The sequence below is a fragment of the Pan paniscus genome, chromosome 5, assembly GCF_029289425.2.
Source record: "Pan paniscus chromosome 5, NHGRI_mPanPan1-v2.0_pri, whole genome shotgun sequence".
Classification (NCBI taxonomy): Eukaryota; Metazoa; Chordata; class Mammalia; order Primates; family Hominidae; genus Pan; species Pan paniscus.
In genome coordinates, this window is record NC_073254.2 from 128,507,634 (window position 1) to 128,524,267 (window position 16,634).

The 16,634-nt window shown below is 41.6% G+C and overlaps 1 protein-coding gene and 1 long non-coding RNA gene across 3 annotated transcripts in view; one reads left to right on the forward strand and one right to left on the reverse strand.

Annotated features, from left to right (window-relative positions):
* Window positions 1-16,634, forward strand: part of AFG1L (AFG1 like ATPase) — a 237,570-nt gene that overhangs the window by 204,724 nt on the left and 16,212 nt on the right. For both annotated transcript variants that reach the window (XM_024929329.4, XM_024929330.4), the window contains exon 11: window positions 8,831-8,971. In XM_024929329.4, the coding sequence (XP_024785097.1) occupies window positions 8,831-8,971 (141 nt within the window). The remainder of the gene's footprint in view (window positions 1-8,830; window positions 8,972-16,634) is intronic.
* The window catches only part of LOC117980664 (uncharacterized), a 93,227-nt gene that overhangs the window by 35,002 nt on the left and 41,591 nt on the right, over window positions 1-16,634 (reverse strand). The gene's annotated exons all lie outside the window — the stretch shown is intronic.

Sequence of the window (16,634 nt, forward strand, 5' to 3'; positions counted from 1 at the left end):
CTCTCTGTAATTTGCACCACATTTTTTGTTAGGGCAATGAAGGAAGCTAGATGAAATTAGTAGTAGGATAGGCTAACTGCTGCAACAAATAACCCCCAAATTAGAGGATTAATAAACAAACATGTATTTCTTGATCATATTACTGTCCAATGCAGGCTGACAAGGAAATGTAGCTCCATGCAGTCCTTCATGGACTCAGACTTCATCTCTCCTTTAAGTCCCTAGACTCCTCTCTATTCACCTGCAGATGAGGAAAAGAAGGAAGATTCTGTGTAGAGTGTTTTTATGGGCTAGACCTTGAAGTGATCATATTACTGTCTCTCTCACTCCCTGGTCTGAACTTGATCACACAGCCACACTTAAATCTAAGGGAGGCTGGGCAATAATACAGACATACCTTGGAGATATTGCTGGCTTGGTTCCAGACCACTGGAACCGATGAGTCACAGGAATTTTTTTGTTTCCCGGTACATATAAAAGTTACGTTTATACTGTAGTCTATTAAGTGTGCAATAGCATTATGTCAAAAAAATACATACTTTAATTTAAAAATGCTTTATTACTAAAAAATGCTAACAACTATTTGAGCCTTCAGTGAGTTGTAGTGTTTTTACTGTTATAGGCTTTTCTTGCCTCAATGTTTTGTTTCTTTTTACCCAGACAGAGTCTCACTCTGTTGCCCAGGTTGGAGTGCAGTGGCGTGATCTCGGCTCACTGCAACCTCTGCCTCCCAGGTTCAAGCGATTCTCTTGGCTCAGCCTCCTGAGTAGCTGAGATTACAGGTGCAGCCACCATGCCTGGTTTTGCTTTTTGTTTGTTTGTTTGTTTGTTTGTTTGTTTTTTGAGTTGGAGTTTTGCTCTTGTTGCCGAGGCTGGAGTGCAATGGCGTGATCTCGGCTCACCGTAACCTCTGCCTCCTGGGTTTAAGTGATTCTGCTGCCTCAGCCTCCTGAGTAGCTGGGATTACAGACATGTGCCAGCATGCCTGGCTAATTTTGTATTTTTAGTAGAGATGGTGTTTCTCCATGTTGGTCAGGCTGGTCTCGAACTCCCTGCCTCAGGTGATCCGCTCGCTTCAGCCTCCCAAAGTGCTGGGATTACAGGCATGAGCCACCGTGCCTGGCCTGGTTTTGTATTTTTAGTAGAGACAGGGTTTCCCCATGTTGGCCAGGCTGGTCTTGAACTCCTGACCTCAAGTGATCCACCCACCTCGGCCTCCCAAAGTGCTGGGATTATAGGCATGAACCACCATACCCAACCTCTTGCCTCAATGTTGATGACTGTTGACTGATCACGGTGGTGATTGCTGAAGGTTAGGATGACTGACAATTTCTTAAAATAAGACAATGAACTTTGCTGTACAATGGACTCTTGCTTTCACAAAAGATTTCTTTCTAGCAAGTGATGCTGTTTGATAGCATTTACTCACAGCAGAACTTCTTTTGAAATTGGAGTCAGTCCTCTCAACCCCTGCCACTGCTTTAACAACTAAGTTTATGTATTAGTCTAAATCCTTTGTTGTCATTTCAACAGTGTTCACACCATCTTCACCAGGAGTAGATTCCATCTCAAGAAACCACTTTCTTTCTCATCCATAAGAAGCAACTCCTTATCAGTTCAAGTTTGATCATGAGATTGCAGCAATTCAGCCATATCTTCAGGCTCCACTTCTAATTCTAGTTCTCTTGCCATATCTCTCTACCACATCTGCAGTTACTTCCTCTTGAACCTCTCCAAGTCATCCATGTGGGTTGGAATCCTCTTCTTCTAAACTCCTGTTAATGTTGATATTTCGACCTTCTCCCCATGAAGCACTAATGTTCTTCATGGTATCTAGAATGATAAATCCTTTCCGGAAAGTTTTCAATTAACTTAGCCCAGATCCATCAAAGGAATCGCTATATGTGGCAGCTATGGCCTTCCAAAATGTATTTCTTAAATAATTAGACTTGAAAGTCAAAATTACTTCTTGATCCATGGGCTGCAGAATGGATGTTGTGTTAACAGTCATGAAAACAACATTCATCTCTTTGTACAGTTCCACCAGAGCTCTTGGGTGACCGAGTGCATTGTCAATGAGCAGTAATCTTTTGAAAGAAGTCTTTTTTTCTGAGCAGTAGCTCTTAAAGGGGGCTTAAAATACATAGTAAACCATGCTATAAAAAGATGTGCTGTCATCCAGGCTTTGTTGTTCCATTTTTAGGGCACAGGCAGAGTAGATTTAGCATCATTCTTAAGGGCTCTAGGATTTTCAGAATGGTAAATGAGCATTGGCTTCAACTTAAAGTCACCAGCTGCATTAGCCCCTAGCAAGAGAGTCAGTCTATCCTTTTGAAGCTTTGAAGCCAGGCATTGACTTCCCTCTAGCTATGAAAGTCACAGAGGGCATCTTCTTTCGATTCATCTGCATTGAAAATCTGTTGTTTAGTGTAGCCACCTTCATAAATAATCTTAACTAGATCTTGCTGCAGCTTCTACATCAGCACTTGCTGTTTCACCTTGAACTTTCGTTATGGAGATGGCTTCTTTCCTTAAACCTCATGAACCAACCTCTGCTGGTTTCCGATTTTTCTTCTGCAGCTTCCTCACCTCTTTCAATCTTCATGTAATTGAAGAGAGTTAGGGCCTTGCTCTGTGTTAGGCTTTGTCTTAGGGAAGCATTGTGGCTGGTCTGATCTTCTATCTAGACCACTCAGACTTTCTCCAAATCAACAATAATGCTTTTTTACTTTCTTATAGTTTGTGTGTTCACTGGAGTAGCACTTTTTATTTCCTTCAAGACATTTTCCTTTTCATTCACAACTTGGCTAACTGTTTGGCTCAAGAGGCCTAGCTTTTGGCCTGTCTTGACTTTTGACATGCCTTCCCCACTAAGCATAATCATTTCTAGCTTTAGCTTTTATATGAGAGATGTACAACTCTTCCCTTCACTTGAACACAGGGGCCACTGTAATGTTATTAATTGACCTAATTTTAATGTTGTTGTATCTCAGGGAATAGGGAGGCCTGAGGAGAGGGAGAAAGATGGGGGAACAGCCAGTGGTGGAGCAGTCAGAACACACAAAATGTATCAAGTCCACCATCTTATAAGGATGTGGTTCGTGGCACCCCAAAGCAATTACAACAGTAACATGGAAGATCACTGATCCCAGATCACCATACCAGATGTAATAGTAATGAAAAAGTGTGACATATTGTGGCAGTTAACAAAATGTGACACAGAGACATGAAGTGAGCACATGCTGTTGGAAAAATGTCACCAACAGACTTGCTTGATGCAGAGTTGCCACAAATCTTCAATTTGTAAACAAAACAAAAGTATCTTCAGAATGCAGTAAAATGAAGCACAATAAAATGAAGTGTGCCTGTAGTCTATCTGTGTGCCCAGAAAGAAGAGAAAAACATGGATATTGGTATGCACTAAGCAATCTTGTTTTCAAAATGAGGTGAGCTGAGCTTACTTTTGGCAGCCTTATTGGGTTAGTGGGACAAAAGTCAGAGACTAGAGCCATCCAAGGATGGGAACCTATTTAACTGCCTGTATCCCCCACTTTGGATAAGGTCCTGAGTGGATTTCATCCTGAAGTCCTGAAGGACTGCACTTAGGAATTAGTGTAAAGCAGAAATAAGCCAGCCCTCTCATGGACTTTAGCCAGATTTTCAGCTGAATACTTAGAAAACCTCAAGCCCTGAGCTTGGATTTTTTTTTTTTTCTTTTTTCTTTTTTTTTTTTGAGATGGAGTCTCACACTGTCACCCAGGCTGGAGTACAATGGCACGATCTCAGCTCCCTGCAACCTCCGCGCCCAGGTTCAAGCGATTCTCCTGCCTCAGCCTCCCGAGTAGCTGGGATTGCAGGCGCCTGCCGCCGCACCCGGCTAATTTTTGTATTTTTAGTAGAGATGGGGTTTCACCATCTTGGCCAGGCTGGTCTTGAACTCCTGACCTCGTGATCCACTCGCCTCGGCCTCCCAAAGTTCTGGGATTACAGGCGTGAACCACTGCGCCCAGCCAGATTTTTTTCTATATGTATTTTTTTTCAAAGGTAAAATCCAGGATGTACAAAGATAACCAGGCATATGAGGAGACAAGACATTGTGAATGAGAACAAACAAAAACAACAGACAATAAAATTAGGAACTCCAGATATTGGAAGTATGAATCTATATTTTAAACAGTTAGACTTACATATTCAAAGAACTTTTTTTAAAAAAAAGTGGGCTTGGAACTATGCTTCAGAAGGGATCTAGAGATAATAAAAAGAGACATCTCAACCTTGAAAAAGAATCAGTGGAAATTCTAGAGCTACAAAGTGCAGTAACCAAAATTAAGGGCTCAAGGGATGAGCTTAAGAGCAGATTAAACACAGCTAAGGAGAAGCACAGTGGATCAGAAAAACTATCCAAAATGAATCATGGAGAAGTAATAAAGAAATATACAAAATAAAGGATAAAAGGAGAGTATGACGTTTAACCTAGGTGCATTTAAAGTATCAGAAGGAGAAGAGAAAGGGAATGGAGCAGAGGCAATATACATATGTAGATGTACTTGATATTGTCTGACATTTATGGAGAAAAATACGGACAACACACTAGTCATCATGCTTACATGGGGAAAAATTGCGAAAATTAAGACATGCTATAAATGGGAGCATATTGACCTGGACTGTGGTCACGGGTTTTGACTGGTTTACTTTAAAGTACAGTCACCCCTCTGTATCCATGGGTAATTGGTTCCAGGACCTTCCACAGACACCAAATCTGCAGATCCTGAAGTCCCTGATATAAAGTGGAGTAGTATTTGCATATAACCCATGCACATCCTCCCATATTTTTTGTTTGTTTGTTTTTGAGACAAGGTCTCTGTCGACCAGGCTCGAGTGCAATGGTGGTGATCTCAGCTCACTGCAAACTCAGACTCCCAGGCTCAAACGATCCTCCTACCTCAGCCTCCTGAGTAGCTGCAACTACAGGCACATACCACCACACCTGGCTAACTTTGTGTATCTTTTGTAGAGATGGGGTTTCACTATGTTGCCCAAGCTGGTCTCCAACTCCTGAGCTCAAGTGATCCACCCACCTCAGCTTCTCAAAGTGCTGGGATTACAGGTGTGAGCCACTGGGCCTGGCTTCCTCCCGTATTCTTTAATTATCTCCAGATTATTTATAATACCTAGTGCAATGTAAATGCTATGTAAATAGTTGTTATAATCTCCAACTCCTGAGCTCGAGTGATCCACCCACCTCAGGTTCCCAAAGTGCTGGGATTACAGGCGTGAGCCACTGGGCCTGGCTTCCTTCCATATTCTTTAATTATCTCCAGATTATTTATAATACCTAGTACAATGTAAATGCTATGTAAATGGTTGTTATAATGTATTGCTTTTTAATTTGTATTGGTTTTTATGTTACATTTTTTTCCAAATATTTTGATTGGCAGTTGGTTGGATCTGCAGATGTGGAACCCACAGATATGGGGAGCCAACTGAATTGTTTTTCTTGTTTATCTTTCCTATTTATTATTCTCTTTTTAATTTTTGACTTTTTTGAACTTTTCTTTTTAGAAATATGCTTACCCATGAATTTATTGAAAACCAAAATGTCATTATTTTAAATTAGTCCTATTCTTATTGGATCTGATTTTTTGGGGGGAAAAAACTTCCTTCTTTGATAAATACATTTCATTCTTCTTTCTCATGTTTTTAAAGAAAAAAGTAATATTGCTATCTCTCGTGGCCTAAATTGAGAGAGATCTCTTTGGCAATGAATAACCTCTCCTTGTTTGAATGACTTTTTTTTAATTGTAGTAAAATACCATATAACATAAAATTGACCATTTTAACTAATTTTAAGTGTACAGTTCAGTGACATTAAGTACATTCATATTGTTGTGCAGTGATCAACACTGTCTACCTCTAGAACTTTTTCCTCATCCTAGACTGAATGTATTAAACAACAATTCCGCATTCCCCCAATGACTGTTGTCTTGAAAGGAGAAAGATAACTCTACTGAGCTTTGTTTTCTTTATGTGAATGAGCATGTAATTGTTTTAGGGATATGAGGGGAAGGAATAGTTGCTAATGTAATGGCAAATGCAGAACCTACTGACAAAGGTATGTAATTTGTAAAATAGCTGAATGGGCAAAATTCTGATTTTTCAGTTGCCCTAGGCACTTCAGTGCACTTCTGATAATGATTTTCCTTGGGCATGTAGTTATTCTGATAGAAATCACATCCATGCATAACGAGTGAGCTTAATTATACATAACTACATACATAATATGAGGTTTTACATTTTTTTATGTATACTTTCTGGTTTACAAAAGATGAGACACTAAATCCTAACTGATCTCAAAAAAAGTAGTGTACCCTCAGAGCATGAGAGTCTTAATGTATGAGTTTTCCTTTTTATAACAAGACATGTATTTTGCCCTCCCCTCTCCCTTTCGGGGATTGTTTTCACTATTTGGTGATTCCACCGTCTCATCTGGTGCCTGCTGTGACTCCCAAGACAGACAAGTGCACAAAGGCTGATTTAGGGTCTTGGATTCCTCTTGAGAATGACATACTCAATTCATTTGTACTGATCCCAATCATTTGAGCTCAAAATAATAAAAATAAAAGTAGCCAAGATGGTTTGAATACTAATGTATGCCTCAGGCACTGTGCTAAACGCTTTGCATATATTATTTTGTTTAATTCTCACGATTCTGTCAGATAGGAATCAAATCCCCATTTTACAAATGGGAAAACTAAGGAACAGGAAGATGATGTAATTTGCCAGTGGCACCCAGTTGATAAGTAGCAACTGAGGAGTCAGATCCAGGCCTTCCAGAACCCTCACTCCCACCTTCTCTATTAACACGTGCTCCTGGTCTGTACTGGGCTCAACAGCAGGATTCTCTTGGAACAGAAGTAGGTTTAAACCAACCCCACCCCACTCCCAGAAAAACCCACAGCATGCTGGAACCCTCCATGGCTGAGGTGAGTGACTTGTCTCAGCTAAGGCCAGGCACGAGGTCTGGAGATAGAGGCTTTCCAGCCAGGGAAGGAAAATGGGAAGGGCGGAGCTTGCCTCCTCCTGGCTGCCATTTGTTATCTGGTTGGTGAGAAGAGATGGGAGGAAGGGGCACTGTCAGCACATTTCCAAAGGACTCGGGTCATTCTTGGTGCTCTTTGTCTCTGGTTTTGTGCCCATTGCCTAGGTCCCATAATTGCTGCATCCTTCTTAGAACTGCTCTCTATTTAGGGAACCACTTCTCCAGAACCTAACTCTCTGGATTTACTTGTACCTCCCCACACCTCCATGCAAATTCTTCTTTCCTGAGCATAACTGATTTCAGCTGGTTGGTAGGAGAGTGGTAGGCTTAAGTGAATGGACAAAGGTGAGAATGACTCTCCTCCTCCTCACGGTTTCCTAATTCTCCCAGGAATATCGCCATATCAACATTTCTGAAAGAAGTTTCATGCAAAGGACTTCCCAAATGAGATAGACATTTCTGGACAGGGAGGAATATTGATGGATTCTGCCAGAAACTGAGGAGGCTCAGCCACCTGTGTCCTAGAGGTTGGTCAGGGTGACCCAGGAGCTTCCAGAGGGACTTCAGAGCAGCTCCTGGGCCACTCAGTCTCTGCCTTCTCCCGACTCCAGCAGGGCCAGAAACACTCTCCCAACATTTGCTCATGGTTTGCTGCTCACAGAGTACAGTCATCCACAGGCAGCTTAAAATGAGCAGAGGTAACATTTCCTGGGAGTGTTCCTAACCCCAAAGAATGTGTTTGCAGATTGTGTTCCTAATGTTCAGGAGTTAAATTCATGTTTCAGAAACAAGCACTTTACATCTGTAGGTGGCACTTTTGTGAATAATATTGTGGACCTTGAGTCCCATACTCTCCTCGTATCAGGAGGCAGTGTACTGCCTCCAGTTATTCTGGAGCTCTCATCTGCTCCTGCTTATTTAAGCCCTTCAGTATTTCCTACAGAGGTTAGCAGTGTTGCACTTGAATAATTGTACCTTAAATTAAACTAAACATAATTTCTGATGATTTTCATACTGAAGCACAGTCTTTATTTCAAAATGGTGGCATAATCTTCAGCATGCCGTTATCAAATAGCTCCATTGACCAATAGTGGCAGTTTGCAGTTGAGTCACGGGAAGGGTTTATTAGGACATGTTTAAAGTGATGTCATAGAAATAAAAATATGGACAGAGACCTAAAGACTACCAACTAAGGCTGTGGCTAGAGATATTCTTTAACTCCCCACCGCACTCTTGTCTTCTCTCTTGCCCCTTTTTCACATCACTATTAAGGCAACACAGTGTATGTTATCTGTGTCCTTAGCCTACTCTGAAAACACTGCCCTTGGTTTCACCAAATAGTGAAAACAATCCCCGAAAGGGAGAGAGGGGAGGGCAAAATACAGTGTCTTTTTGTAAAAAGGAAAACTCATACATTAGGACTCTCATGCTCTGAGGGTACACTACTTTTTTGGAGCTCAGTTAGGATTTAGTGTCTCATCTTTTGTAAGCCGGAAAGTATATGTAAAAAAATGTAAAACCTCATATTAGGTATGTAGTTATGTATAATTAAGCTCACTTGTTATGCATGGATGTGATTTCTATCAGAATAACTACATGCCCAAGGAAAATCATTATCAGAAGTGCACTGAAGTGCCTAGGGCAACTGCCTGTGGGTAACTTGGTCAAGTTACCCACAGCTACCACCTAGATCACACCATGACAAGAAAGAGGTGTTTTTACACTAAACCACTCCAAAGGCAACCAGAATTGGTTTATTTTTAAATTTTCTTTTATTTCATTTTATCATAGCCACTTGGAGCCAGTGACTATTTGGAACTATCAAAGAATTTTGATACAATATTTTTACGAAACATTCCGCAATTTACTCTGGCAAACAGGACTCAAGGTCGAAGATTCATAACTCTCATCGATAACTTTTATGATCTCAAGGTAAGGATGTAGTAAATTTTCTTAAAACTAAACACTTTGTATTGTGAAGCCAGATTGCCTGGGCTGGAAATCCTGACTTAGCATACTTCTATCACTTACCGCACCTCTTTGTGCCTCCATTCCCTCATGTGTGAATTGGGGATGATAATATTATTTACTTCTGAGGGTTGTTGCGAGGACTAAAAAGGCAAATCCATGTAAAGCATTTAAAACATTTGGCACAAGCTGAATGCTGTATAAGCACTATCAGTAGAAGCAGCAGTAGCACTATAGTAAAGCTCCCATCACAAGACACTCTGCTATATGAATGATTGCATCATTCTACCAGACAGCTTATGTGCTTCATCTATCACGTTCTAAAACACAATGTCTTGCATAAACTGAATGCTCAGTAAGTATTTGTTGCATGAATAAATGATTGCACTGATAGAATAATGCATGAGCAAGCCAGGTGTGATGGCTCATGCCTATCATCCCAGCACTTTGGGAGGCCAAGGGAGGATCGCTTGAGGCCAGGCATTCAAGACCAGCCTGGACAACATAGCAAAATCCTAGCTCTACAAAAAATAAGAAAATTAGCTGGGTATGGTGATGAGGGCCTGTCATCCTGCCTACTTGGGAGGCTAAGGTGGGAGGATTGCTTAAGCCCAGGAGTTCAAGGTTACAGTAGTGAGTCATGACCACGCCACTGCACTGCAGCCTTCCAGCCTGGGTGACAGAGTGAGGCCCTATCTCTCAAAAAAAAAAAAAAAAAGAAGAAGAAGAAGAAGTAGAAGGAGGAGGAGGAGGAGGAGGGAGGTAGGAGGAAGGAAGAAGGAAGAAGAAGTAGAAGGAGGAGGAGGAGGAGGGAGGTAGGAGGAAGGAAGAAGGAAGAAGGAAGAGAAGGAGAAGGAGGAGAAGGAGAAGGAGAAGAAAACAAATGAGGGAATGACTAGAGGACCCTTCTGAATATTGAAGCTCTCTCTCTCCCTATGACCCAGAAACCCCAGTAGCTAGCATTATACCATCTTGTTGTTTGTTTGTTTTTAATCCACATGTTTTAGTGTGAATTGCCAAGTCACTGCCCATTCATCAAAGGCAGCATGGCCTACTGGTTCAAGAGTGGGCCCTGGGGTCAGGCTGTCTATCCTAAAGGCCACCTTAATCTCTCTGAGCTTCAACTGCCTTTTCTAGAAAAAGCAGATAATAATGGTACTTATAAAGTTGTTGTGAGTATTCAACAAGCATGTAAAGCACAAAGAATGTTGTCTGGCCTATGGTACACTCTCAGTAAAGGTGAGCTATTAGTAGAATATATCTGTAAATATAGATTCATAGCAAAAGTACAATTTGAAGTTAGAGTTAATTTAAATATTATTTTACCATTAGATATACTTTTTTCTCCCTATTCTTTGCACAGAATTAGATAGAGCAGTGATTCTAAATTGAAGGGGCTTCGTGGGAAGAAGATAAGCAACAGAATCTGCTGGGAGGGAGAGGTGACAATTTAATGTTTCATTTGCTCATTCATTCTGTAAACTTCATCATGCCAAGCACTAGAAATTCAGTGGCAAGTGAAAATAGATGGTGCTTGCCTTCAAAGAGCTTAGATAGCCTGATATCAGAGAAACGTGAATCAGATGTCCACAGAACTCAATGTAAAATCACCACTGTGGGATGACCTGTTAGACAGAGAAGGAGGCATATGGTGCTGTGAGAGTCTAGCAGGGGAGAGTGCACTGATCTATGGGGTGGGAAATCCTCTGAGGGCCACCTGTGGCAGAACCATGTGGCCTACTTAAAAATCCAGATTCCAGAGCTCACCCATTCCCACCCCAGCAAATGAGTACCAGGCATGGGGCCAGGAACTGCATGTTCTCATGTTTCTCAGGTGCTTCTTATAAACGCTGAGAAGAGTGAGGGCTAAACTCTATGCACAGAATGAAAATGGGTAACCAGCATGGGGAGTTTGCAGCAACCTCTCTGGGATGGGCCGAGTGTGAAAGGCAGCAAGTGTGGCTCTGATGCAGAAGCTGAGGGAAGCCCACATAAGGGAGTGCTATCAAAAGCCGCTGTGCATCCCCGTGGAGCCCACACACATGTGATGGGGAATCTGGAGAGGCAGAAGGCTGAGGACACAGAGCTGGGGGATGGAGGCCCATCAGCTGTGAGTGGTGGCCTTCCACAGACTCGACTCTACAGTAATGGTGGGGAGGGCAGGGGTGGAATGAAGGGCAGGGGCCTGGAGGCTGCTGTTTTTACAGGACTAGGCTTCAAGAAGAAGACAACAGAGGGGCATGAATAGGATGGCTCATAGTGGAGGATGGAGAGACTCGTTATTTTGATATTTCAGCTAGGAATGCCTTACAGAAAGCTTATGGTCCCCATCCCTCAGTCCCACCCCCTAACCCTACCTCACCCCCACCTTTTCACTTCTTAATCGAAGGAAAAAAGAATTTTTCTGGCAACATGATAGAATATTCAAACTACCCTCCTAACATTCCCTTTAACTAAATCACACATTTAGAGATTATACTTTTTATTAAAGTGTAGTCAAAACCATTTTATTTCAAAAATTGGTAGCATTAAACAGACATTATTCTAGAATGTATTCATGGAGATTTGTGAAAGAAGGATATACCCATGTAAATAATGAAAAATTATCTTTGATTAAAATAACTTATAAGAGGAGGTAGAAGGCCATTTGGATATGGAAAATCTAGTGTCAAATGTCAACACACGATTTTTAAGTACTGGTGTATTATTATTTAAATAATGATTTTAAAAGATAGCTATGAATCCTGAAGACAAATTCAGGACTTTTAAAACATCAAGAAGAATATGTTTTGTATGGTGGAGCCAAGATGGCCAAATAGGGACAGCTCCAGTCTACAGCTCCCAGCATGAGCGACGCAGAAGATGAATGATTTCTGCATTTCTAACTGAGGTACTGGGCTCATCTCACTGGGGATTGTCAGACAGTGGGTGCAGGACAGTGGGTGCAGCGCACCGAGCGTGAGCCGAAGCAGGGCGAGGCATCGCCTCACCCGGGAAGCACAAGGCATCAGGGAATTCCCTTTCCTAGCCAAGGAAAGGGGTGACAGATGGCACCTGGAAAACCGGATCACTCCCACCCTAATACTGTGCTTTTCCAACGGTCTTAGCAAACGGCACACCAGGAGATTATATTCCACGCATGGCTTGGAGGGTTCCACACCCACAGAGCCTCGCTCATTGCTAGCACAGCAGTCTGAGATCAAACTGCAAGGCGGCAGCGAGGATGGTGGAGGGGCACCTACCACTGCCAAGGCTTGAGTAGGTAAACAAAGCGGCTGGGAAGCTCCAACTGGGTGGAGCCCACTGCAGCTCAAGGAGGCTTGCCTGTCTCAGTAGACTCCACCTCTGGGGGCAGGGCATAGCCAAACAAAAGGCAGCAGAAACCTCTGCAGACCTAAATGTTCCTGTCTAACAGCTTTGAAGAGAGTAGAGGTTCTCCCAGCACACAGCTTGAGATCTGAGAATGGACAGACTGTCTCCTCAAGTGGGTCCCTGACCCCCAAGTAGCCTAACTGGGAGGCACGCCCCAGTAGGGGCAGACTGACACCTCATATGGCCGGGTACTCCTCTGAGACAAAACTTCCAGAGGAACGATCAGGCAGCAAAATTTGCTGTTCACCAGTATCTGCTGTTCTGCAGCCTCCACTGCTGATACCCAGGCAAACAGGGTCTGGAGTGGACCTCCAGCAAACTCCAACAGACCTGCAGCTGAGAGTCCTGACTGTTAGAAAGAAAACTAACAAACAGAAAGGACATCCACACCAAAACCCCATCTGTACGTCACCATCATCAAAGACCAAAGGCAGATAAAACCACAAAGACGGGGAAAAAACAGAGCAGAAAAACTGAAAATTCTAAAAATCAGAGCGCCTCTCCTCCTCCAAAGGAACGCAGCTCCTCACTAGCAACGGAACAAAGATCGGGTTATCCACAAAGGGAAGCCCATCAGACTAACAGTGGATCTCTTGGCAGAAACTACAAGCGAGAAGAGAGTGGGGGCCAATATTCAACATTCTTAAAGAAAAGAATTTTCAACCCAGAATTTCATATCCAGCCAAACTAAGCTTCATAAGTGAAGGAGAAATAAAATCCTTTACAGACAAGCAAATGCTGAGAGATTTTGTCACCACCAGGCCTGCCCTACAACAGCTCCTGAAGGAAGCACTAAACATGGAAAGGAACAACCGGTACCAGCCACTGCAAAAACATGTCAAATTGTAAAGACCATCAAGGCTAGGAAGAAACTGCATCCACTAACGAGCAAAATAACCAGCTAACATCATAATGACAGGATCAAATTCACACATAACAATATTAACTTTAAATATAAATGGACTAAATGCTCCAATTAAAAGACACAGACTGGCAAATTGGATAAAGAGTCAAGACCCATCAGTGTGCTGTATTCAGGAAACCCATCCCACGTGCAGAGACACACATGGACTCAAAATAAAGGGATGGAGGAAGATCTACCAAGCAAATGGAAAACAAAAAAAGGCAGGGGTTGCAATCCTAGTCTCTCATAAAACAGACTTTAAACCAACAAAGATCAAAAGAGACAAAGAAGGCCATTACATAATGGTAAAGGGATCAATTCAACAAGAAGAGCTAACTCTTCTAAATATATATGCACCCAATACAGGAGCACCCAGATTAATAAAGCAAGTCCTTAGAGACCTACAAAGAGACTTAGACTCCCACACAATAATAATGGGAGACTCTAACACCCCACTGTTAACATTAGACAGATCAACAAGACAGAAAGCCAACAAGGATATCCAGGAATTGAACTCAGCTCTGCACCAAGTGGACCTAATAGACATCTACAGAACTCTCCACCCCAGATCAACAGAATATACATTCTTTTCAGCACCACACCACACCAATCCAAAATTGACCACATAGTTGGAAGTAAAGCACTCCTCAGCAAATGTAAAAGAACAGAAATTATAACAAACTGTCTCTCAGACCACAGTGCAATCAAACTAGAACTCAGGATTAAGAAACTCACTCAAAACGACTCAACTACATGGAAACGGAACAACCTGCTCCTGAATGAACTACTGGGTACATAACGAAATGAAGGCAGAAATAAAGATGTTCTTTGAAACCAACGAAAACAAAGACACAGCATACCAGAATCTCTGGGACACATTCAAAGCAGTGTGTAGAGGGAAATGTATAGCACTAAATGCCCACAAGACAAAGCAGGAAAGATCTAAAATTGACACCCTATCATCGCAATTAAAAGAACTAGAGAAGCAAGAGCAAACACATTCAAAAGCTAGCAGAAGGCAAGAAATAACTAAGATCAGAATAGAACTGAAGAAAATAGAGACACAAAAAACCCTTCAAAAAATCAATGAATCCAGGAGCTGGTTTTTTGAAAAGATCACCAAAATTGATAGACCACTAGCAAGACTAATAAAGAAGAAAAGAGAGAAGAATCAAATAGACACAATAAAAAATGATAAAGGGGATATCACCACTGATCCCACAGAAATACAAACTACCATCAGAGAATACTATAAACACCTCTACGCAAATAAACTAGAAAATCTAGAAGAAATGGATAAGTTCCTGGACACATACACCCTCCCAAGACTAAACCAGAAAGAAGTTGAATCTCTGAATAGACCAATAACAGGCTCTGAAATTGAGGCAATAATTAATAGCTTACCAACCAAAACAAGTCCAGGACCAGATGGATTCACAGCCGAATTCTACCAGAGGTACAAGGAGGAGCTGGTACCATTCCTTCTGAAACTATTCCAATCAATAGAAAAAGAGGGAATCCTCCCTAACTCATTTTATGAGGGCAGCATCATCCTGATACCAAAGCCGGGCAGAGACACAACAAAAAAAGAGAATTTTAGACCAATATCCCTGATGAACATCCATGCAAAAATCCTCAATAAAATACTGGCAAACCGAATCCAGCAGCACATCAAAAAGCTTATCCACCATGATCAAGTGGGCTTCATCCCTGGGATGCAAGGCTGGTTCAACATACACAAATCAATAAACGTAATCCAGCATATCTACAGAACCAAAGACAAAAACCACATAATTATCTCAATAGATGCAGAAAAGGCCTTTGACAAAATTCAACAGCCCTTCATGCTAAAAACTCTCAATAAATTAGGTATTGATGGGACGTATCTCAAAATAATAAGAGCTATCTATGACAAACCCACAGCCAATATCATACTGAATGGGCAAAAACTGGAAGCATTCCCTTCGAAAACTGGCAAAAGACAGGGATGCTCTCTCTCACCACTCCTATTCAACATAGTGTTGGAAGTTCTGGCCAAGGCAATCGGGCAGGAGACAGAAATAAAGGGTATTCAATTAGGAAAAGAGGAAGTCAAATTGTCCCTGTTTGCAGATGACATGATTGTATATCTAGCAAACCCCATCGTCTCAGCCCAAAATCTCCTTAAGCTGATAAGCAACTTCAGCAAAGTCTCAGGATACAAAATCAATGTGCAAAAATGACAAGCATTCTTATACACCAATAACAGACAAACAGAGAGCCAAATCATGAGTGAACTCCCATTCACAATTGCTTCAAAGAGAATAAAATACCTAGGAATCCAACTTACAAGGGATGTGAAGGACCTCTTCAAGGAGAACTACAAACCACTGCTCAATGAAATAAAAGAGGATACAAACAAATGGAAGAACATTCCATGCTCATGGGTAGGAAGAATCAATATCATGAAAATGGCCATACTGCCCAAAGTAATTTATAAATTCAATGCCATCCCCATCAAGCTACCAATGATTTTCTTCACAGAATTGGCAAAAACTACTTTAAAGTTCATATGGAACCAAAAAAGAGCCCGCATTGCCAAGACAATCCTAAGCCAAAAGAACAAAGCTGGAGGCGTCACGCTACCTGACTTCAAACTATACTACAAGGCTGCAGTAACCAAAACAGCATGGTACTGGTACCAAAACAGAGATATAGACCAATGGAACAGAACAGAGCCCTCAGAAGTAATGCCACATATCTACAACTATGTGATCTTTGACAAACCTGACAAAAACAAGCAATGGGGAAAGGATTCCCTATTTAATAAATGGTGCTGGGAAAACTGGCTAGCCATATGTAGAAAGCTGAAACTGTATCCTTTCCTTACACCTTATACAAAAATTAGTTCAAGATGGATTAAAGACTTAAACGTCAGACCTAAAACCATAAAAACCTTAGAAGAAAACCTAGGCAATACCATTCAGGACATAGGCATGGGCAAGGACTTCATGTCTAAAACACCAAAAGCAATGGCAACAAAAGCCAAAATTGACAAATGGGATCTAATTAAACTGAAGAGCTTCTGCCCAGCAAAAGAAACTACCATCAGAGTGAACAGGCAGCCTACAGAATGGGAGAAAATTTTTGCAATCTACTCATCTGACGAAGGGCTAATATCCAGAATCTACAATGAACTCAAACAAATTTACAAGAAAAAAAAACAACAAACCCATCAAAAAGTGGGTGAAGGATATGAACAGACACTTCTCAAAAGAAGACATTTATTCAGCCAAAAGACACATGGAAAAATGCTCATCATCACTGGCCATCAGAGAAATGCAAATCAAAACCACAATGAGATACCATCTC